This window comes from Trichechus manatus, unplaced genomic scaffold (assembly GCF_000243295.1).
Source record: "Trichechus manatus latirostris isolate Lorelei unplaced genomic scaffold, TriManLat1.0 scaffold00145, whole genome shotgun sequence".
In the NCBI taxonomy this organism is placed as follows: domain Eukaryota; kingdom Metazoa; phylum Chordata; class Mammalia; order Sirenia; family Trichechidae; genus Trichechus; species Trichechus manatus.
Window position 1 is genome coordinate 1,296,995 of NW_004444081.1, and position 24,998 is coordinate 1,321,992.

At 38.1% G+C, this 24,998-nt stretch overlaps 1 protein-coding gene across 3 annotated transcripts in view; it reads left to right on the plus strand.

The window, feature by feature from the left end:
* UAP1 (UDP-N-acetylglucosamine pyrophosphorylase 1) overlaps positions 1-18,429 on the plus strand; it is a 35,729-nt gene extending 17,300 nt beyond the window's left edge. For all 3 annotated transcript variants that reach the window (XM_004385754.2, XM_023740019.1, XM_023740020.1), the window contains exons 3-10: positions 633-837; positions 3,345-3,520; positions 4,851-5,023; positions 9,579-9,772; positions 10,859-10,999; positions 12,204-12,392; positions 17,185-17,251; positions 18,074-18,429. In XM_004385754.2, coding sequence (XP_004385811.1) covers positions 633-837; positions 3,345-3,520; positions 4,851-5,023; positions 9,579-9,772; positions 10,859-10,999; positions 12,204-12,392; positions 17,185-17,251; positions 18,074-18,166 — 1,238 coding nt within the window. In that variant the 3' untranslated portion in view covers positions 18,167-18,429. The remainder of the gene's footprint in view (positions 1-632; positions 838-3,344; positions 3,521-4,850; positions 5,024-9,578; positions 9,773-10,858; positions 11,000-12,203; positions 12,393-17,184; positions 17,252-18,073) is intronic.
* Positions 18,430-24,998: the final 6,569 nt, after the last annotated feature.

Here is a 24,998-nt window from a genome sequence, read left to right on the forward strand (position 1 = left end):
ATAGCCAAAGATACACCATTTCAAAAATTTCTACATGTACAATTCAGTTACATCGATTACGTTCTTCCAGTTGTGCTGCTATTTGCACTTTAGATGAAGGTTTACAGAGCAAAATAGTTTCTCATTTATACTGCTTTCTTAATGGAGGGTTTCTTTTCTTTACATTTACTAGGTGGTAGCTTGTCTAATATATTTTCATGCTCATTGATTAATTCGTTATTATTATTGATTGATTTATAGACTAGAGGTAATTTAATAGTATCATCGTTCATCTTGAAACCTTGGTATCTTCTATCCAGTCTTTTTCTTGACATCCAATAAGTAGTCACATACTTACAAAACATCTATAATATCTCTTGGATCCTTTTCTTCTGATGTTACCATAAAAAGAGATTTTATTAGTTTATTAAAGTGTAACATTCATTGGTTGGTGTTTGGTTGGATTATATAAATTTAATTGCTTTAATGATTAAATGTTTTTATTAACAAGATGATAAACCCATGGTTCTCTGTGGATCAGTTGTTCTTTATGCCTTATGCAGATAAAGTGACTCTTTGCTGCCACCTATGGATGTGTAATCCTGAAGTGTCGAATTATAGAAGTTTTATGAAACACATGTTTTCTCTTTTAGGACTTTTCCAGATTTCTCAGAACAAAGTAGCAGTTCTTCTTCTAGCTGGTGGACAGGGAACAAGACTCGGCGTTGCATATCCCAAGGGGATGTATGATGTTGGTTTGCCATCCCACAAAACACTTTTTCAGATTCAAGCAGAGCGCATCCTGAAGCTACAACAGTTAGCTGAAAAATATCATGGCAATAAATGCATTATTCCATGGTAAGCTGTGTCTTATTATGGGAGGTGTCAGAACATATATTGGTTTATAATATTCAAATGTATATAGACTTTATTCATAAGTGGGCATATTTCCTGTTACTTCTGATTTTCTCCGGAGGTATAATTTACTATATATGCTGAAAGTAATATTATAGCTAGAAAGATCACTATAGCCTCAATGAGTAATATATACTCATATCTAGTTTTTATATCCCTACCCGAGTACCTCTGGGTACTCAGTGGGCCCTCTTAGTCTAGAAACTTCATTGATCTAGAAACTGATTGATCATTTGTCTAGGTATACAATTTCTAGTTAAAAATAGTTTTCCCTCTGAAATTTCGTATTTGAAGGCATTACTTTATTGCTTCCAGCATTGCTGTTGAGAGGTCCAATGCTATTCTAATTCCCAATTCCCACCCCCCGACCCCCGCCAAAAGCATCTGGCATCTCCTCTATAACATCTGAAATTTCATGATGATGTGGTGTGGGTCTGTTTTCAGCCATTGCTTTGGCTACTCAGTGGACTCTTTCAATCTAGAAACTCATATCCTAAGTACCAGGTTCTCTAGCCTCCTGCCAGGTACGGCTTCAGAACTTAACAGGCATCACTCCAGACTTCACTGGCTTTCTGCCTTCCACACCAGCTGAAAGCTCCCCTGATTTCTCTGCTGTGCGCCCAGCTTGGACTCTTAGTCTCCTTTAGGGAGTCCCTGGATGGTGCAAATGGTTAACACATTCAGCTGCTAACTGAAAGGCTGGAAGTTCGAGTCCACCCAGAGACGACTCGAAAGAAAGGCCTAATGATCTACTTCTTAAAAAGCAGCTGTTAAAAACCCTGTGGAACACAGTTCTGCTCTGACACGCATGGGGTCTCCATGAGTCAGATTGACTCCATGGCAACTGGTACTAGGATGTAGTGTGTAGTGTCCCCGCAGCCCTTCCTCAGACAGTATCTCCTAAACACCAAGAGATCACAGGAAATTCTACTTTGCTCTTTAAAAGTTTTGGTTCAGCTCTTTAATCTCCCTCCCAGAGCAGCTTTGGAAGTTAGCACATGTTTATCCCTTCAGCTGTGTGTTACCGCTTCAGCCCAATGTGACCAACAAAAGCTCTGCTGGCTTCTCCGTCCCCCTACAGTAACCTGCCTGGTCCAAGCCCATATTCGCCACCATTAGCCAGTATCCACATTAGCAGATGCCTTAGGAAAAGGCAGCTGCTTATCCTCAGCTCCCCTTTGAAAGATTCTTCCTCTGTGGAATTTTTGTTCCAGTTCTTATTGCTTCTGTAGTTCTGTGATGCCTTTAAAAATACGCGATTCATAATTTTCCCAGCTTTTCTAGTTCTTTTCAACAAGAGTGTTGGCCTGCTGTGAACTTTTTGTTTTCATCTTGATTCCTGTGGGGGTGTCTGAGGGACATCTGTGTTGTGAGTGGCCACCATTTGGCTTACAGTTCCGGCCTCCCATGGTCATGTTGGGCTTTCTCCTCTCTTTCCTACCTCCTCACAACTCAGAATTGCTGTTCTTTTTTATACAGAGCAGTTTAGCCACATCTTTTGTCATCTAAATCATCACCAAAACTTTTTGTACCTAACTTAAAAATACCCAGGATATTTTGTTAAACAGACAGATACCTACTCTGGTGGGAAATTATACCATTTTCTTCAATTATTCACTCAACCAATATTTATTAAGTGCCTGCTGGGGATATAGCAGTAATCAAAACAGACACAAATCTCTATTTATATGTACTTAACATTCTAGTAAGGGCAAAAGCTAGTGCAGTCACTAATCATGGTTTTAGATAGCATTTGTTCTTTTTTTGCCACAGTTACATGGGTTGAATTTTTGTGACAGCAGAGGGTATAATTATACTTTTGTGATTCTAAATGGAGGGTGAGTAGAGAACAGAGGCCAGATTTCATTTTGAAATTTTAATAAAAGTAAGAGATCATTAGAATGTGGTATAGTTACCTTTTTCTCTCCATTTATTTAGAATAGGAGTTTTTAATTTAAAATACACTTTTCCTAGAATTCTAAAATGCTTTCTTTAGCTAGTTACAAGTTTTCTGTTGCAGGAGGTATGTTTAATACCATTAGATAGTTGTTTTTTTTGTTTTTTTTTTAATACAGAAGGGTTGATGAAATTAACTGCAGGAAATTCCCTTTGGGTCCCATTGCTGTCGAGTCAGTTCTGATTCATAGTGACCCTGCAGGACAGAGTAGAACTGCCCTATAGAGTTTCCAGGGAGTGGCTGGTGGATTCAAACTGCCAACTTTTTGGTTAACAGCTGTAGCTCACCGTAGCTCTTAACCACTGCACCACCTGGGCTCCTCCCTTTGGGTAGTGGCTAATAAATGTGTCTTTCCCGGGAAAAGGATAAAGAAACTCAAAATGAGAAGCACTGCTCTCAGAGATTTTCTTTAGCCTAGAAAATAGATAAAACTTTGTTTTTCCCTGATTTATATAGCATTATTGCTTTGAAAATTTTCTTTTTTTCTTGGAAGGTATATAATGACCAGTGGCAGAACAATGGAATCTACAAAGGAGTTCTTTGCAAAGCACAAGTACTTTGGTTTAAAAAAGGAGAACGTAATCTTTTTTCAGCAGGGAATGCTGCCTGCTATGAGGTTTGATGGGAAAATTATTTTGGAAGAGAGGAGCAGTGTTTCTATGGCTCCAGGTTTGTAACCATCCTGATTTAATGGTGATCGGAAATGCTAATAATATGAATCATTATATTTTGATTTTCTTTTTAAGATGGTGATTTAGATGTTAAAGTTTTTTTTTTTTTTAATTCGGCAATGATTTAAGAAAATGAAAATGCACAGTGGTGAAATGAATACCCAGATACTTTTTGTGGAAGTCTGCCCTGGAGAGCACTTTGAGCAGCATTCAGAGTGTTCATTCTCTTTGCTCAGTATTTTATGTATAGCAAGGTTCATGGCTTCCTGATTTATTATGGTGAAAAACTGGAAATCATTTACTGTTTAATCAATGAGAGGCTAAATTATAATTCATCTAGAATTAACTATTAAGCAGTATTAAAATAATTGGAGGCATTAAATGACAAAGGGAAATAGTTTGAGTAGGTTAAAAGAAAGCAAGATACAAAACTACATACACGGTATGATAGGGCCACCACTTTGCACAGTTGTGGGGGCTCCGTGCTCATTGTCGTGTATTAATGGCACCCCTGGAACTGGACCGTGTGCTGCCTGGGGAGCCACATGCAGTGACTCTGAGTGTGAGCCCAGTGATAGAAATCGCCACTGACAGATTCACATCTGTGTGAATCTATACTTGGAGGAGAGGCTGAAAGGAAAGAAACAACAGTATTAACAGTGGAGATGTCCACAGGTAGGCTTTGATTTCATCTTAATTCAGTCAATGGAAGAATTTACCATTCTTAGATCTATTTTGTCAGGTAGTCTAACTTCTCTTCATAATTTAAACTGTGAAAACAGCACTAAAAATAGATGGAGGAGAGGATGCTTTTACTTATATTTAGTTTCAGCCACAGTAGACCCTCATATGAATCTGATCTTTTAACAAATTATTTGATTTGAAATGCTCATGGATTTTTGAGATAGGAGAGATTGTCAGTGTTGGGGCTGTAGATGCAGAAGGAACTTGACTCATTCAAATTCCAGTAAAACTTGAAATCTTGTGAAATAAGCATTGTCTGATAGAGAATTTCATATCTCACAATATATTATAGGTGAGATTATTAAAAGGGACTCAGTTAAAAAGAAAAATATCATCTTTGGGGTTGCGTGGTTCAACATTAATAACGTATTCTCCGGATACTTGTATGCTAAATAATGTTCAGAAGCATGTAGTATAACAGTGACACCTGAATCCTTCCTTAATGGTATTTCATTTTCTTGGCCCTTTAATGTGAAGTTGTGGTTTTCAGAGATCTTCACCCCAGTTTGGAAATGTTGAACAATCTTTGGGTTACTGACCTAATGGGTTTTAGTGTACCACTAATGGGCTATCTTATTTCCCAGATGGGAATGGCGGTCTTTATCGGGCTCTTGCAGCCCAGAATATTGTGGAAGATATGGAGCAAAGGGGCATTTGGAGCATTCATGTCTATTGTGTTGACAACATATTAGTAAAAGTGGCAGATCCACGGTTCATTGGATTTTGCATTCAGAAAGGAGCAGACTGTGGAGCAAAGGTAATGCTAATGGTCTTTCTCTCTATCAGTATATACATTTTGGGAGCCATACTAGATTTTCTAGTATAATTTGAATATTTCAGAACCATTGATGCCTCTAAGGTAATTAAGCTATCCAAACCCCTCCCCCTCCTTTTTTTTAAACTGGCAACATTCAATTCTAGAAACAATCTACAAACACACTGTTCATCCTAAATAAGAGTTGAAAACGTGAACATATTTGGAAGTTCTTGGGAAAGTGAATGGTAATCACTAGCCTGGGATGGATTCATTAAATATCAACTTGTGTTTGATCAGATTAACTCATTTACTTTCTACGACAAAATGACTAGAGTGGTAGATAAGGGAAATGGGGGAGAAATAGCAGATGGAGACTTCAGCAAGGCATTTGACAAGTTACCTCCTGATATTCTTGTTAATAAGATGAAGATATGCAGGTTGGGGATAAGGACAACTAAGGAGATTAATAACTTCCTGAATGACCACAAACGTACTGTTAAGGATGGTAGAAAGAAGTTTGTATGTCATGTAATAAGACTCTGTCCTTGGCAGTATTCTTTTGACTTTTTTTTTTTTTAGTCACATAGATGAAAGTATAGGAGGCATACCTCTTTGGTAGCAAACAAAATATGTAATATACCTAGGAATAAAATAGGAAACACGCAAGACCTTTGGAAGACTTAAAAGAGACATAAATATTACTTTCTGGATGGAAAAATTGAAAACTGTAAAGGTATCAGCTCTCACCAAATTAAAGTATAACACAATCCCAGTGAAACTATTCTGGGAACCTTTGACAAAATGACTGCAAAGTTTAGAATAAATACGTAAATGTTGCCAAGAAAAATGTTGAAAGAGGAGGATGATGAGGGGAGGGAGGATTGGAGACAATCTACCAAATATTAAAATGGATTGTTAGAAAGTAGTTAGGAGTATGGTACTAATACCAGTAAATGGCAGATTAATGGAACGGAATACACTGATCAGAAAGAGTCCATTTATGTATAAGAACGCACTATATGAGATTATGGCATTTGAAGTCAGTAGGGGGAAGAAGGCACTGTTCAATAAATGAAGTAGGAGAACCGGTTAAATATAATTAAGATCTCTGCCTCGAAGCTCATAATAACATCATTTTAAAATATAAAAAATGAAACCATAAACATGTTAGGAGAAAATTTAGAATAATTTTATAATATTGACATAAAGGGAAGCTCGTTGTGCCAACAGCTGGAAACTGTACCAGCTTCTGACAAGAACAAATTAAACTACGTGTAAATTTGAAATATCTGGATTTAAAAAGAAGACGTGCCATAAGAGACATACCATATTCCTGGTTGGAGATTTTATATTACAAAGATGTCGTTTCTCTCAAAATTAGTCTGTAAATCAAATGTGAAGTCACAGCCAAAAACTGAAGTCTTACATTTATAAATACAAGTTATAGAGAGATTGAGCTGATAGACCTAGTAAGATTCCTTCTGACTCTGGAAATAAAAGAGATATTTAGTTGGTGTGTTTCAGATCTGTGCCTCTTCCAATAGTCTATGACTATCTGTACTGTATTGTAAATAGCTATTAAACTGTAATAGAAACATGATGTATTGGATTCTAAGTAGTTACTAAGCTTTTAAAAAAAAAACAACAAAAACCCAGTGTACTTCTGACTTTGTTCCACTTGGTGTCACTCTTCTCTCTAGAACAGAAGCTCAGATTTTACTGCTCTGAGCGTCAGTATCAGTTTAAATTATGTAAAATCAGAGAGTCTTGAACCTGGAAGGGACCTCAGAGATCATCTGGTCATCCCCTTTGATCTCAGAAATGATTACACTGAGTTCCAGTAGTTTTAAGTCCTAGGTTCAAGGTCGGTAATCCTATTAGTGAAGCCAGGATTAGAATTCACATTTGAATCCACCAGCTGCTCCTTGGAAACCCTATAAGGCAGTTCTGCTCTGTCCTATAGGGTCTGTCAACTCGATGGCAATGGGTTTGGTTTTGGTTTAGTCTTAATACCATACCATATTATAAAAACCAAACTCTTTAGTTATGTTTTGCTGGCAGTTCAAAATACTTCAAATTAGCGTGCTAACTTTTCTTAGTACACTAATCACCTAGGGATACACGTGTTAACTAGTCACCCATCTCTGCTACTTATGAGTCCTCTAGGACAAATCTAATCTTATTCTTCCTTGCAGACTCACTGCTTAGCTCTGTCTCTGGCACATAATGGGTAGTCACTCGTGAATGAATAAATAAGATACCAAAATATGACTAGACTGGTATATGCTAAAAATATTTAGAAGTGTTAGAAATCGTTTATGTAATTTGCCCCTCCCCCTTTATTAATAAGAAAATCAAGATATTAAAGTATGTTTAAAAACACCTGAATTGGGGAGTGATTCATAGTGTGGTAATAGAATTCTTTGCAGTACTTCTTTAATAGGCTCCTATCTTGGTGCGTTGGAGCCCTGGTGGTGCAATGGTTAAGAGCTCGGCTGCTAACCAAAAGTCAGCAGTTCAAATCCACCAGCCGCTCCTTGGAAACCCTATGGGGCAGTTCTACTCTGTCCTGTAGGTTCACTATGAACCAGAATGGACTCGATGGCAGCAGGTTTGTTTTTTTTGGATCTTGGTGCATTAAGTATTTTTTAGGAGTGAGAGCCTTGAGAAAAGAAAGAGTGGGGTGGTTTGCAAAAGCACACAGCTAAAAGGTTAGGAACCATTGTTAAATGAAGATGGTTTTGTAAAACAGTTAATAACTTTGAGGTTATGTTATTTTGGACTCAGCTTTTCAGGATTTAACTTGGGAAAAGTTGAGTAAACCTCTTAATTTTATACGATGTATCTTTTCTGTATAATATAAACTGATTTAAACTTTGTGCCCCTTACAGTGCTGTTTTCTGTAATGTAGACTTCTGTAATACCTGGAGGTTCATAGTTGTTATAGAAGTAAACCTTTCACCAGCAGATTAACACTTTGGATATGTAAAATGTGACTTCACTTATCCTGGTTTTTCTTGGCTGATTGGGAGAAGGGGAATAGAGGTGATTTGTAAAATAAATCTGTTTTTTTGTTTGTTTTAATGGGAATGAGAGGAGTTTTCCAAATTCCCCATCTAGGAAGATACCTAGTATAGTGTATATGAAGTGAGAGGTGGTGGTGGGCTGATAGACAAGAATTGCAAAGAGGCCCCTGATTAGTTCAGATCTTTTTGCTGTGTACGTTTCCCTCCAGTTTAATCCATTTTTGGTAAAAAGTTTCTTTTCATTGAATACTGTGCTCCTTTCAGGAGGGCAAACAGTATAACTACACAGCAGGCCTAATGTATCCAGCAGTCTTGCCTCCCAGCGCTAGACTCAGTGACTGTATCGCTAATTGCTGTGTAAACCAAGTTCTCAATAGTGGCTTTCCTTGTCTGGAAGAGACAGTTACTGGCTGTTTACTTTAAGAAATCAGTTGCTGAAGAAGTTTTAACTTTATTGGTATAATTTCATGTACACTTAGGATAGACTTTGCAAATTGGGGACAGCTTTTTTAAAATACTCTGAAGCATGCTAAATTATTAGTTGGACAGGGCAAACAAAACAAAATCTTCAAATAGCTTTTATTGTTTGATTGTTCTGTTGGATTTTCATCTCATCGGAACCTTGTTTGTATACTTGTCTATTGCATCCAGTTCTTCCATAATTTTCTTCTTAACATTTAATTTAGGTGAGTGATTCCTGTGTGGGATTAGGGTGGTGCAGTATCAGAATCGTCTGTGAGGTTTTTTCAAATCACAGACCCTTACATTCTCCATCTGATTTTGATACACACCCTTCTGTCAGCTCCCCGAGCAGTCTAGAACCAGTGATAGATTATCAAATCACTGGTTTAAAAATTTTTTTTAAAGCATAGAATCTCTTCAGACAGAATCCAGTATGCAAACAGAGCAATGTAAGTGGGCATTTCTGATTGGAGTTGGAGTGGGAGCCCAGTGACTGGCCTGTTCTAACCCTCCTACCTCCAGTCTAGGTTCCTGAAAAACAAGAAGTATACTATGTTCATGAATGGCAATTACAAAGGTGCCATTTTCAAATGAACTAAGGATTTGGGCAATATAAAATGAGAGACAAAATGCCTTACTTCTTGAATCACCTTTTTTCTTGTGAATCCCAGAGAAATTTCATTTCTTCTCAGAGTGGCTGAGTGTGGTTAAGGAGAAATTAATTAATAATAAAATACAAGCTATTTGGGGGATATAGACTCCTCATTTACTTATTTGCCGTCCAATGTGATTTCCTCTGGGCTGTATGTGTATGATGAATCTTTTACTCCAGGATTTAGTTGGGTGATAAGTAGGAAGGAAGTAATTTACCTCATTTCTGATTGGAAAGTAGTATATCAAAGAATATAAAGATGGTTAGGTGATTATCTAAAGTTAAAGATTCCTCTTGCCTTGATACCTTAAAGATTATGTAAGCTACACTGTAATGTGGCATTTAAAAATGGCGGCACTTCAAAGAAACATTTAATTAAATTTCTTCCTTTATTGTTGTCTTTCTTTTATGACAGGTGGTAGAGAAAACAAACCCCACAGAACCAGTTGGAGTGGTTTGCCGAGTGGATGGAGTCTACCAGGTGGTAGAATATAGTGAAATTTCCCTGGCAACAGCACAAAAACGAAGCTCAGATGGACGGCTGCTGTTTAACGCAGGGAACATCGCCAACCATTTCTTCACTGTCCCGTTTCTGAGAGATGTAGTCAAGTATGGGCAAGCTGGGGGCCTTTTCTTACTTTATGTATTGTTAATCAGAAATTAATCCACTTGAGAGGTAGGCAGACACCCCAAGTCCGTACCCCACAGAAGCCAGCTTCTCTGTGGATCCCCATTATCAAATGGAAATTTGTCTCACGTGGTAGTTGTTTTTGTAAGGTGAGCTATTTCACAGGGTGAGAACTAGTAGGAACCCATTCCCCAGGGCATTCACTGGAGTCCAAAGCATTTTTCCCCCTCTCTTCTCTCCTCCTCCCTCCAACTGTACTGAGTTCTGTGGAAGCAAAGAATAAGAAATGAGACACCCACCACAACTGGGAGCTTTTTAAAAATACAGATGTCCACCCTACACCTACTTAATCAGAATTTCTGGGGGTAGATCCAGGGCATCTGTATTTTTAAAAAGCTGCCCACACAGTTCTAACGCAGCTGATTCCCAGACTAGCATTTAGGAAGTAGTGCATTAAAGAGTAAAGAAAAAAGAACTTGATAGATACCTGGAAGAAAATCAGCACGGTAGGGTAGTGCCACTAAGAATAAAATAAGAGCTGTTTTACTTCACCAGATTTTTAAATGAAGAGCATTCTCATTATCTGATTCTGCATTTGGTAGCATCTAGGTAATCAAGATGACCATCTGTTTTTTTAAAAGTTGAAGTTATTTTAGCATATCAACGCCAGTTCCAAAATATGTCCTATCCCACTATGTCATACGTAACTGTGTTATTAGTTTATCCACAGTGACATTTTTCCATCTCAGACCTGAAGGGATCTCACTTGGGAAAGTTGGGGCAAAGAGTAGGACGTTTTATAAACGACAAGGAAGTGATGGGGAAACACTGGTATGAGCCGTGTGTGTATTTTTCACTGTAGAGGTCGTGATTTGATTTCTTTAATATAAGGAAATGAATGGAGAAATCTATTCATTTACTATTTAAATCTGAACTGAAACTTAACAAATGCTCTTCACTTTGAAAGTTTTAATACTGGTTGTTGATGCATTTACTCCTGAGTTTTATCAAATTTTCTGGCATTTTAAATCCAGAAAGTAATTATACCTTTTTTTTTTTTTTCTTAGTATTTATGAACCTCAGTTGCAGCACCATGTGGCTCAAAAGAAGATTCCATATGTGGATTCCCAGGGGCAGTTAATTAAGCCGGACAAACCAAATGGAATAAAGATGGAAAAATTTGTCTTTGACATCTTCCAGTTTGCCAAGTATGTTTTGAATAGCTCCAGTAAGATTATGTATGTCCTGAAATGCTGTTTTTACTCTCTTAGGCAGGAAGCTGTTTTAAAGAGAATTTGATAGCATATATGTCAGATACGGTATTTTGAGCCTGGTGTATAGTCTAGATTCATTATGATTCTGTAGTTTAAAACCACAATTCAGGAGTGTGGTCTAAGTTTCCAAAGAGTACGTTTTTTTTTTTTTTGTTTTTTTTCATGATTCTGGGGTTTATTAGGGAAAGTAACAGTTACAATTCAGGCTCAAGAACACTCAGGATACAGTTCTTACACCAGGATAGCCTCTTCCCAGCTGTGCTCCCAGGCATGCCTCTCCCTGGCCCTCAGTCTCTGCCCAAAGGCACCCAGCTTTCTCTCTCCGTGGGCCAGAAGCCCACAGCGCCCTCTCCTGCTGCCGGGTCTCTGCTGCTGGTCTCTCCTTCCCTGGTGGTGGGCTCTTCCTCTGTGCTCTGCAATTGGCTGTCTTTTAAGGCAAACTGACCAATCCCCTTGGTAGGCCACAATTACCCTATCACACAATCACCTGGGTGGAAGTTACAAGACCATGGCTAGAAAAGGAGTACTTTTTTTTTGAATCAATTAATTCATTTTCTGGTTCTCCTGTAAAAATTTTAAAGTCATTTATTTTGGCTGAAAGACTGAAAAATGTTGAGATAAAGAATTGACCCATTTTGTGTTTAGGATATATTGCTAACCTATGAGTCAATGTTACAGTGAACAGGGTTCTAGATTATATAGCTGTCTGTAAAAGATCACATTTGATGTTGAGATATCTCAGAAGGTGACTAATATGAAAATGCAGAAGACAGATATAGCCATGTAAGATTAATCTCCCCATATACATTTCTACATCATCTTTTTTGCCTGCTCCACCCCCCGCCCCTTGCCCCGATCAGATACTAATGTGATCTTTTTAGATTAAGATTTCTAATCTTTCTGACCTAAGATGAAGTGTTTTATACTTGGGAGTGGAAATGATGTCTCATTTTTGCATTGGAGAAAGAATTCTAATTTTCTTCAGCAAAGAGATGAGCATTATTTCGTTCAGCATTCATTTGAAATTGGATTAAGACAGCATATTGTTGAAAACCAAAGACTTACCTCTGTAGAGGAGTCAGAAGCTGTGTATGCAGTTTTATTTCATAATAAAAAAGTTTGTATGGTTCCACTGTAGGAAGTTTGTAGTATATGAAGTATTACGGGAAGATGAGTTTTCCCCGCTGAAGAATGCAGACAGTCAGAATGGGAAGGACAACCCAACTACTGCAAGACATGCTTTGATGTCTCTTCACCACTGCTGGGTCCTCAATGCGGGGGGCCACTTCATAGATGAAAATGGCTCTCGCCTTCCAGCAATTCCCCGGTAAGTCAACATCTTCTCTCTTTTGTGAATGTTTTCTTGGTTTTTTCCTCTTGGACTTCTTTCTCTTCTCTTTCTGATGTATTCCTAGATCTTGTTTTTTTTTTACAAAAGCAAAATATAAATGTAAGCAGTTCCTGATGTGAAATAATGAAAGCTTTGCCCATTGCAAAGAGTGATAACTTTACTTCCTCTTAAAGAGGAATTTCTTCTGAATCTCTTGTTGGGATCCATCTCCACCATGTCAGTGAAATGACTCCTACTGAATAATGGTGAGAAGATAATTCTTTTGGTGTACCGAATGGTTAAAGCCCATCAGTCGCATGCTGTACCACAGCCTGTAAATGCTTCAGCCGCAGAGGCTTGGTTGTTGCTGCCTGTGTATCTGTGGCCTAACTACAAGCAAGCGCTGTGCATGAGACCCACCAAAGACTCGCCACCCACAGGCCGCCTTTGAGATGTAGGACCACCACAGTTCTCACCACAGCACTTTGAGGTTGCTGAGAAGGTGCCAGAAGGACAGTGAATGCCAGTTTACATTCACTTTGCATTCACTGATACTCGGATTTGAGAAATGTTTGGGTTTTTAGAAGTTGGGGAAAAAAAAAAAAGGTACTTACACCTATACCTATCCAAGATAAAGCACTTTTAAGTTAAATGGTTCTTGTATTTTATGAGAAAACCTTCATCGGCACCCAGAATTTCCTAATTCTAAATCATTCAGTATTTTCATACTTATGTAAAAAACATTCTGCCATATAATTTATATTCTTAAGGGATAAAATGGTTGGCCGCAGGCACAAGAGTGCTCTGATAAATGTTAGAACATTGTGCCTTGGCACTTATTGGCCCCCTTCCTGTGTATTCACAAGTAAGGGCAGTGGTAGCCTCTGTCTCGCAGTCCAAGGCCATTTTCCAGCTTCTGTCTCGGCAACGAGCTTGCTCTGTGGCATGTCAGATTGCCCTCATGCTTCATCTCTGGCCATTAAGTTATTTTTTTCCCCCCTAAGGTCTCCCTTGTGCAATGTATGGTTTACCATAAGTACATGCCGTTTGGTCAAGTATATTTTGCAACCCCACTCCATTGTTGTTGTTTGATTTATTTCCATTTCCATTAATGCTTATTTATTCCTAATAGCAGTGCTACAAATGGAAAGTCAGAGACCATCACAGCTGATGTCAATCACAAGTAAATATACCAGCCTGCCTGCAGTGCATGGTGATGGGGCTGTGCTTCCCTCCATACTAACAGGCATTGTAGTTAGTGCTCTGTCTCTTGGGGGAATGGGGGAGAATGGTTGAAGCTTTGGTGGGGGTGTACTGCTTCCTTGGTGGCAGGTCTCTGTCTGGGTGACACTAACTCAGAATCTCAGTGCATGCTGGAAATGGGGAGCATGCTTTACTAAAGAATCCTACCATAGATGTTAGAGCCTGCGGTGACAAATTTACAGGTGGTAGGTAAGATTCAGAGCAGGTGACAGACCAGGGAGAACACATTTGGATCCCAGCGTCCCCCATGAAGCCTAAACCCAGCTAGGTAAAAATGGCATTCTGCAGATCTGACTTACTGAATGGGATAGGTGCTCTCAGTGTAAAGCTAACTGCTCCTGACACATCTGATGATCTTTAGTATGGAGAAAACGGTTATTCTGATTTCCTATACATTAAGAGCTCTCATTTGTGGTCATTGTACATTCATTTTATTCAGTTACTATTCTGCTCATGAGGAAAGTATCTTTTTGTCCTTCTGGTGGGGAGTTTTTAGCTAGAAGTAGCAGTATCTTCTCTCATCTGGGTACTGACAAAAAAGTTTGAGAAAGCCATTATTTTAGCAGCTAAAGAGACACCTTAATAGTCTTGCTATGCTTTAAAAGTTACTAGGTTTGGTTTGAAATTTAAGTTTTTAAGATAATTGCGGAAATGATCTAGAGATGGAAATCATTTTAGAAATAGAGTAGCGCTGATGTCCATTTCACACACACGCTTTCTCCTGCCGCTGCCACTCATCCTCACCCTGTGGAGGTGCCCAGTGAGTGTCAGCACTTCTGTGATGTGGCCCCCTAGACAAGGAAGTGGGCTCGCGAATCTGGTTAGTTTCCTCTAGGAGCCGTCAATTACTGTTATCTCTTACCCCGTGGGAGCTGGGTGCAGAGCTCTCTGTTGTTTCTGGCTCATCCGTCATTTTTAATTTGTGGAAGCAAGATACTTTCGTAATTCAAGAAATAAAATTTTGGCCCTAAATTTTCGTTTCATTGAACTACAGCTTTTACCAAAAAAGTAAAATAGTTTTCTAATTATATACCTGAAAACAACATTTAGTTATCTCAGCCAAGATACAAAAAGTTTTAAACATTATTTAGTGCTTGTTTGGGGTCTTTTATTTAGTAACTCCCCCCCTGCCCTTACTTCATTTCAGCCATTTGTAGACTAATTAAACTGAAATAGAGTTTAGACCCCAGTAAGATCATGGACTCAGAAATAGTTCTTGCTGAACTCCTTAGCACCAAAGGATGCCCTCAGAGTGGAAAAAGATTACTTAAAAGTGAGAGATGTAAAAGAACTGTTTTGTGTAAAAGAGGGAAGAAACAGGTTGGAGATATTCCAAAAGAATGGAAGCAAGGATGCTGAGTTTTGAGAAAGTGACATTTTTATTTTTCACCTTAAAGCTTACTGAACAGTGTTAGATGCTAAGAGATGTTTGGCTAAAGAATTTGGGGCAATGGTGTTATTGGACTGATTTGCTAATAACCTGAGATTTTACATTTGGTGATGGTGGCTTCTGTCTGTCTTCCTCCAGGACATCCAACTTTATTAACTTCCTTGGTTTCTTGGGGTATCTTTGTGGTATCTTTGTGGTGCTAAGAGGGAAGTTATATTCAGACCAGCTCTGTGTTCCTCAGGGTGAAAACCATCTTTTGATCCTGGTACACTAAATCCCCCAGGGGTTCAGGTAGAACTGACTGTACATAGAGCTTATCAATAGGATAGGCCATCATTGTTCCAGTTAGGCTTAGTATGACTTTGAGTTGCCCCAGAGGGTCTGGGCCAGGCCTCTTGAGCTCTTTGGATAGAATCTGGCACATGGCTAGAGAGATGTGTGCCAGTCTGTGCACTTTCTTTTCTCCAGCATTAGTCTGTTATCTGTGTACCCTCATAGTTCATTTATTCATTTAGCTGACAAACATTGGTAGGCCTGCTGACATCCTTAGCAATGTGCTGGGTGCTGAAGTATCTACATAAGAGAAGCAAGTCATTTCTTAGAGCCTGCTGGGAGGATCAAGATACATATACATAAAAGTTAAGTAACATCATTAGGCAGTATGTGATTGTGTGCTAAATGTGTGGTACAAGCAATAATTGCTCCAGAAGGTCAGTGATGTAGCAGGTATCTAATATATAAGCAGGTATCTAATACACACACACACACACACACATATACATATACATATATATAGATACACATTTTTTGGGGGGGTATAAAAAATGTAGTTGTTAAGGGAATACTGGGTCTGACCTAACCGTGGAGAATGGGTAGGATTTGGATAGCCAGGGATCGTAGCTGAGAATGACTTGGAGTAATCCAAGAGTGTGACTGGCCTGGTGTGTGTGGAAAGTAGCAGGATAAGTAACTTGGAGTAGGATATAGAGCATCTTGGATGCCTAGCTAAATGGTTCTAGTTAGAGAACGGTTGGCCTGTGGCCAGACTCAGAAGCCCTCTGATGTTATTGACTCCACCAAAGCCTGAGTCTGCGTACTTGGTAAAACAAAGAACTGTGGTTTGAGGCTGCAGGAGACTAGATTTTTTTGCATTGTGTCCTGTTGGTGAGATTCTTGAAACAATGAACAATCCAGAGGCCAAGTGACTGTAAATGTATTGGAGACACTATTTATTGACTATTGTGTTGGAAAATTTAGAAGCTCAGGATGCAAATGACTATAAATGTGAGAGTGTGACTTAGAGGAAGCAAATGGCCTTGCCTTCCTTTGGGTGCATTCTCTGTTAGCTCTTGAAGAAGGAACTTTTGGTAACAGTAACAGGGAAGCACTTTGAAATATATTGAATAAATCAGCTCAGCTAATCTACAAATTTGGAGTGTACAGAAAAACATATACTGGGAAATAATAGAGCTGACCTTTAGAAAATACTGTCCAATAGAATGTTCTGTAATGAAGGGGTTGTTCTGTATCTATGCCGTCCAATCTGGTAGTCGTTTGTGGCTATTAAGCACTTAAAATGTGGCTATTATGACTGAGGAACTGAATTTTTAATTTTAAAAATATTTTAATTTAAATTTAAGTTTAAATAGCCACATGTGGCTGGTGGCTACTGTACTGGACAGTGCAACTTTAGAATGTTTGTCAACAGTACTGCCTAACTGGCAAGGTTGTGGTGAGGATCCAAATGAAATCTGAAGTACTCAAAGCACCTACCACTGGGCCTGGCATGTAGTATATACTCAATAAATAGTTCTTTCCTTTATCTAATTGAAACTTGGAAATGATAAAAAATGAGATGTACATAAGGGGATAGTATATCAACATTGGTGATGTTCTTTAAAGAGCTACCAGTAATTCCTTGTACTTGCCCCAGATAGTATCCTTCTGACCATTATAATTCCATGTTAACTTAATCTTCAGGGAATTTAGTGATGATTAGGATAGGATCCATTCTATTCGCTCAACTAGGAAAGTTTTTTCTGCAAGTTTCTCGGAGGAAAGTTATGGTCCGTACGTTCATGGTGGCAAGTAACATGGGAAGCAAAATGTTTAACAAGTGTTTGGTTTTTTCCTTAGCTTGAAGGATGCCAATGATGTACCAATCCAGTGTGAAATCTCTCCTCTTATCTCCTATGCTGGAGAAGTAAGTTTACCCTTCTTTTCTTTTAAAAGTAGGATTCTGGTATTGTTTTGTTTTAAGTATATTTGCCGTTACTGAAGATGCAGCATTTTCTGATGGCCCTGCCTTCAGGAGCTTGTCCTCGGGATGAACTGAGAAGCTGCATTTGTTCTGAATCCTCTTTGAGGAACCCTGTTATGGCTTCGCATTTATCTTATAAGTGGGTTAGTTACCATTAACAGAAATCTTTGCCATCTAGTCCATGTCACCTATACATTGAAATGCAATGAGCCTTAAAAAAATATGTAATCAACTTTGTTTTTAGATGTCATCTGGCTCTTTTTAATGCAATGTCATTTTTCCTCTCAAAGAGACTGTTCATATACCTAGTGCTCTCACTTCTAAAACCTGGGGATTTAGGAATCCCTAGGGGTCTCTATGAGTTAGAATCCACTCAACAACAGTGGGTTTGGTTTGGGAACGTTCTAATATATAGTATTTTTTTCTGGAGATCCTTATCAGTATTGGCTAATTCCAGTGTCAGACAGCCACCTTGCCTAGAAGTTAACTCTACTGGGTGATGATCATAGGAAGAATGAATGTCATATTAACTTTAGAAATTATAAATCAGAATAATTTTTTCTTTTGTTGCTTGTTTTATACTTCCATAAGTGGGTCTTGAAGCTCAGTTTAAAAACTATACTAGATAGATTTTTATTGAGTTTTAAATTTTTACGTCTTACTCCAACTTTTGGCACTCACACTTTAAGTCATTATGGCTACTAAGTCCAACATTGCATGGTTAGTGTCCATCAGTTTTCTGTTTCATTTCAATCTTCCTTTTAGGGGCTAGAGAATTATGTGGCAGATAAAGAATTCCATGCACCTTTAATCATTGACGAGAATGGAATCCATGAGCTGGTGAAGAATGGTCTATGAACCAGATGCCATGTGCTACCATAATAGGAATAGCTTTTATTTTTGATAGACCAACTGTGAATCTAAAGGACCTCTCCTGGAAGACTGCAGTTTGAACGTCCACAGGGTTTCATTTTGCTTGTTGAACCTTATCACTACTACAAACGCCTCAAGATCCAGGTGTCTGAACTTCAGAAAGCATTTTAATTATTCTTAACTCATTGAAGGTCTTATTTATGTTTTTTCAGTTGTATTTTTTTTTCCCAAGCCAAGAAAAATATTGACCACGCAGGAAATTTCCTATAGCTTAAGTATAGTCAGGATGTTCAGCATCACTTTACTTGAAGCTTGGAAGCATTTGTTTTTGAAGTTGTACATAGTAACAATATGTCGCTGTACATGTCGAAAGGTTTCTATGGTACTAAAAGTTTATCAAAAATTAAATTTTTAAAAAATAATTGAGTAGTGAAATAAACTTTTCTTCTTGTCTCTGGAGTGTCATTTGTACCTTGAGGAAATTATACCATTGGGAAAATGTGACACTTGGGAGAAACTTTGAGATAATGCATAAAGACAAATCGATGCCTCTGTGAGGTTGCAGAGACATAGAACTTCTTTCCATGAATATCAGACTCAGACTTTATCTTTCTGTCACTTTATAATACTGGCTCTCACTTTATAACCAGATTTGATTTTGGTCCCCATGGGACGTTTGGCAGTATCTGGAGACATTTTGGTTGTTGTAACTGGGAGGGCATCTAGTGGAAGGATGTCAGGGATGTTGCTGTACATCCCACAGTGCACAGGATAGCTCCCTACAACAAAGGATTATCTGGCCCCAAATGTCGATAGTGTCAAGGTAGAGAAACTCTGCTTCATGTTGTTTTACTCTCTTTTGCCCTAGTATTTGGTGGCACTTAGGAATTCAAAGGAATATAGTTCCTGGATTTCCTCAGGCAAGTTAATCACCATCATCCCAGTTTTATTCAGCTAGAGGATTAAAAAAAGGTGATTCTTTAAACATGGGCGATAGATCATTGGTCATTAGAAAGAGTTCTCCATGTATAAAATACAGTTTGCGTGAAAATATCGGGTGTTAAAAATAAATTTTATCTAACATTTAAATATTGCCCAAAAGTATAAAAATCAACATCTGAGTAAATAAATGATTTTAAAATTATATCTAGAGATCAGTAAATTTTATTTTCCATTTACAAGTTGTCACAGATGGGATGGCATGGGTGGGTCTTTTGTTCTGTAGAAACAAAATGTTTTTAAGGATCACTTTAATTTTTAAGAGCACATGATATTGTTATCTAGCTATCTAAATTTAGTTTTTTTGTGCTAAGTCCTAAATAGTGTGTCTAGCATTTTCTGTTTTATCTTCATTCAATAACAGCCCAATTTTATGTTTGTTATCATTGCATTTCTCAAAAAGATTTGTGAGGTTTGCGTTATCATTGGAACGAGCTCCAAATGGATTGTGAGGACAGAACTGCACAGCTGTTTTAGCACTTGTTAACCTGAATGGTGTGGTTCGTATCCTTTATCCTGAACCTTCATCTGCTATTTCCTCTCTCCCTATCTTTAAGATCCTATTAACAATGCTGGGGAAGGGGAGAAATGGAGGCATGGGACTGGTAGTGGTTTCACTAGAGAGGAGCGATGGCTGGGGAACATAGGGTAAGTTAAGAGTGAAGAGCCTGAGAGCCTCTGAGCCATGAAATTATCAGGTGATAATTATGTACCTTCATGAGTCCTTGTTAAATGTTCTAATTCAGAAAATACAGAGTGGGGTAAAATGTTTATAAAGAAATTTGAATTAGAATAATTTGGTAACAGTGTGGTAGCATATATGTGAGAGTTCCTAATCACTTTGAGTTTGGTTGAAGTCACACCTGCCATGTATTAATAACTGTACTGATTGTCACAAATGAACATAGAAGCCCACTGGAGTATGTTATCTGAATATTTGATTACTATTTCTCAACTTCCCTCTTGCCTCTTGAGTTTGATGCAGTTTTGATGTCTAAAAAGGATTTTTTGCTGATACCTACTTGAAGATGAACAAAAAATAATCTTGTTTTTTAATTTCTAGCCCTCCTATTACCAGAGGTTTTGACTGTCATTGGTAGTATATGATCTTGTTTCTTACCCTAGCTGGCTGTCTCCAGCATTTCCTCTTGATGCATCATGGTACGTACAGTAGGACAAGGTAAAAGAGGCAAGAAAAAAATCACGCATAATCTAGGAGAGTGACTAAAACACATCACTCAGTTGGCTAGGAAATATGTTTTTCTACTGGCTGAGACCGATGTTTTTGAAACCCATGGGCCTCATCAGAGCCCGACCTAGAAGAAGCGTGTTAGGAAGTGATGAATGAATGAGTCAGCCAGTCATAACTGAGTGCCTGTCATGTCCAGCACTATCAGATAAAGGATACAAAAGTATAGCACATAGTCCTCTCCTTACAAAGCTTGCATTCTGGTTAAAGAAATAAAATTAACCCACACAACACAATGGGAAGATAATTTTGAGCTAACATCTGTGGAATTAAGTTCAGTAAGAATTAAACAAAGGTGATCATTGTGAACTAGAGTTTGATGTGGCAGAACTCAACAAGTAACTCTACCAATTTGATAGCTTATTGGCTTCTCAAGTGGGGATCAGAGGTCTGTACTAACAAGAAAATTTACCTTAAGAATTCTAATATGAATTATGGAAAATCAGTGGGGTTTTTAGTAATCAGAACCATGCTTCGCCCATAGTAAATACTCATTTTTTTAAACATGAATTTATTGAATTTAATTCAAGAATGTATTAAAAGAAAACTGATAGTTATTCTAGGGAGAAAAGAGGTCACTTAACTGTTAAGTTGCCAGGTGATACCCCATATACAGGGTTAATTAGAACAGCCGTATGATTTTTCTAAGTGTAGCCCCCTGCCAGGTACATCAGCATCACCTGGAAACTTGTTAGAAATTCAAAATGTCAGAATTACTGAAGTATACATTTGGGGGTGGGGCCTAGAAATCTGTGTTATAACAAGCCCTCCAGGTGATTCTGATGCACTCTAAAGTTTGAGAACCATTGCTGTAAGAGAATCTAGGGAGGGTGATCAAAAGTTCAAGGACAGTACAAAGAAGGAAACATATACTGGTCTCCCTCAGTTTCTCCCCCAGCTTCCTAGACCAGGAATAGGCTAAGCCAGGAACCAAAGATATGTCTTATGGTAGCTTTGTTCTTTAAAATACCAAGGGGGTAGAACTGATGGTGGTAAAAGACTGAAAGACGGAACCACCAAGACCTGACCAGGAGAACTATAATTGCTAGAACAATGGTTTCCAAACCGTTTGGATCATCTGAAAAAATATAGGTTCTTCACTCCAATTCTAGAGATTATGATCTTAAGTCTGTTGGGAGACCTGAGTATCTAATTTATAAAAAGCATTAGATAATTCCTAAGTGCAGCTAGAATTGAGAATCACTGATCTGGAGGTATAGACCTATTAGAAATCAGCCAAGGGTAAGAGGGAAAAGGAGTTTGCACATGCTCTGACTTCTGAAAAATTAGACAAAGGGAGGAAAGAGTACAGAACATTTCACTTGAGAACAGCACAAGCAAAGAATGGGGAAGACAGACCTGGGAAATAAACATTTAGGGAATGATTCCATTTTGCAACTATCTCAGGCTGTTAGAACCACCCTAAATAGAGGGCGTTCTAAATTTTATCACTCTGACTCATATCATTTCCTGAAATGGGCAGGGGGTGAGGGGAGGGAGAGAGAAAAGGACCAGTAAATGAATATTTTGGTTTAAAAATATTACTAGTTTACGGCTGAATGAGAAGAAAAAGTAAAATGATGTATTAAGGGGATGGTCATATGGGTGATTTTTTGGGGAGGGATTTGGTTTTGAATTATTGGATAATGCGTTTTTAGTAATTTTCTAATTAAAAGTTTTACCTTTTTTTTTTAAAAAATTTTTTTATTGTACTTTAGATGAAGGTTTACAGAACAAATAGATTCTCATTAAACAGTGAGTACACACATTGTTTTATGACATTGGTTAACAACCCCACAACATGTCAACACTCTCCCTTCTCAATCTTGAGGACCTTTTTTTTTGGTGAAAATATACATAGCCAAAGTTACACCATTCTGAAAGTTTCTACATGTACAATTCAGTGACATCAATTACATTTTCCAGTCGTGCTGCTATTCTCACTATCCTTTTCCAAATTATTCCATCACCATTATCTTCAGCTCTCTGTCCCCTAGGCTTCCCATCAAACCTTTTGAGTTGCTGTTGTCAGTTTGATCTCACATAGATAATTCTTTTTTCTTTTGTACCTTAGATGAAGGTTTGCAGAACAAATAGTTTCTCATTAAACAGTTAGTACACATATTGCCCTATGACAATGGTTAACAACCCCATAACATGTCAACACTATCCCTTCTCAACCTTGCGTTCCCTATCACCAGCTTTCCTGTCCCCTCCTGCCTTCTAGTCCTTGTCCCTGGACTGCTGTGCCTCATTAGTCCTGTTTTGTTTTATGAGGCTGTCCAATCTCCGGCTGAATGGTGAACTTCAGGAGGGGCTTCACCACTAAGCTAAGGGTGTCTGGGGGCCATACTCTTCGGGGTTTCTCAAGTCTGTCAGGCCAGTAAATCTGGTCTTTTTTTGTGAGTTAGAATTCTGTTCTACATCCTTTTCCAGCTCTGTCCAGGACCCTCTATTGTCATCCCGGTCAGAGCAGTCAGTGGTGGTAGCCGGGTACCATCTAGCTGTACTGGACTCAGTCTGGTGGAGGCCAGGTTTTACCTTTTTTAAAGTCTCAAAGGAAAAATAAACTAAGGGTATTTACATCAACCAGCCAGGTACAGCTGTTAGAGAACTTGAAGGTAAAATTGGCTGTGGTGAGTTGGGGGGTGTGTGTAAAAGTACCATTAGACAATGGAACGTTGACTGCACCACTGCAGGGTAAGACAGCATGGTCTTCATTGTCTCTGACCTTGGGCATTGCATGGAGCTTCTTCATTTGTGGAATATGGTAATGCCTTAAACCAGATACTGTATGCCTTCAAGGTGATGTACTTTGAGAGAAAGCCTTTCTGCAAGAGGCTTAATGTGAGCCCTCTCTGATGTAATATATGAATTCAGTACTGTATTATGCCCTCTGAAAGATGACAGGCTTAAAGGCTTGCCAAAAGGCTCACTGAGTCAGTGGTAACACCAAATATGTTTATACAGATATAGTGTTTTAAAGGTTCGAACGAAGTTAGGATACCCTAAGACCAAAAAGTCTGTCCTGATAGCCTTGTGACTCATTGTTTCCACATCGGTTCTTTTATTCTAGCTCAGTGAGTCTACTTGTCAGGAAGCATTCCTTCTCAGATTTTCTTCTGGTGGGCAAAGTTTTTAAAAATCACGTGTACAACTCATACTGTATTTTATACAGTAAAATACATAACATAGGTGATAAGATTGAGATGAGACTTGATGATGGATTTTCTTTTAAGGTCTAAAATTTCCCTTAATTTATATACTTCTAAAGGATCTGAAATTTGGCCGAGGAGAGATTAAATCTCATGAATATATAAAGTATTAAGTAATGATGATGACATCTTATTATGACATTTAACTATGTGCCAGGCATTGCATGAAGTACTTTACATTTAATCTGTTATTTTCCTAAAAGGTGGGCATTTATTGTCCAGCTTATAGGTAAGGAAATTGAGGCTTAGAGTTAAGTAAATTGTTTAAGATCATATACGTAGTAAGAAGCAAAACTGGGAATTGACTCCAGTGAGTTGAATCCAGAGACCCACTCCTTGTTTAATTTTTTTATTTAAAAATTTCAAACATATACAAAAGTAGAGAACAGAATAATGAAACTCCATTACTTAGTTTACAACAAGTAACACTGGCTAATCCTGTTTCATTTACTCTCTATTCTCCACTTACCACTGAGTTACTGTCAAGTCAGTTCTAGATGTTAGATGTAAATACTTCAGTATGTATCTAAGACAACTGTATTTATCTATATACATATACACACACCTACCATATTTTTACACAAATAATGCACACCTCCTATGTTTGTTTGCCAACAGCTCCCCCTGCTGTGAGGTATTTTCATGAGCATGCTATGCTAATCTTTTTTTTTTTTTTTTACAGTAGCATGTAAAAAATTTGGCGTAGTGGCACTTATGAAAATGCCTTGCAGGGGGAGGAAGCCATTGGCAAACAAACATAGAAGATGCACGTTATTTGTGTAAAATACGGTATATTTTCACAATACCTTAGAAACCTTGATAAACCCATTGCCGTTGAGTCAATTGCGACTTGTAGCAACCCTATAGGACAGAGTAGAACTGCCCCATAGAGTTTCCAAGGAGTGGCTGGTGGATTTGAACTGCCTACCTTTTGGTTAGCAACCGAGCTCTTAACCACTGCACCACCAGGGTCCTGAAACATTAATAGTTAACAATATCCTTAATGTCATCTAATATCCAGCCAGTGCTCAAATTTCCCCAATTGTCTCATACATATCTTTATAATACAGGTTTATTTAAATCAAGACTGCAAGTCCATTTATTGTCTTTAGCTAATATGTCTCAAGTGTTTTTTTTTAATCTATGCAGGCCCCCTTCTCTCTTTATATATATATATATATATATGAACAAGCTGGTTTATATATATGTAATATATATATGAAAAAGCTGGTTATTTGTCTAGTATAATTGTGCACATTTTGGATTTTATTTTCATGGTGTCCTTGAACATGTTCCTCTATCTCCCGTGTTTTCTGTACACTGTAGTTATATGTGAGGCTTGATCAGATTCAAG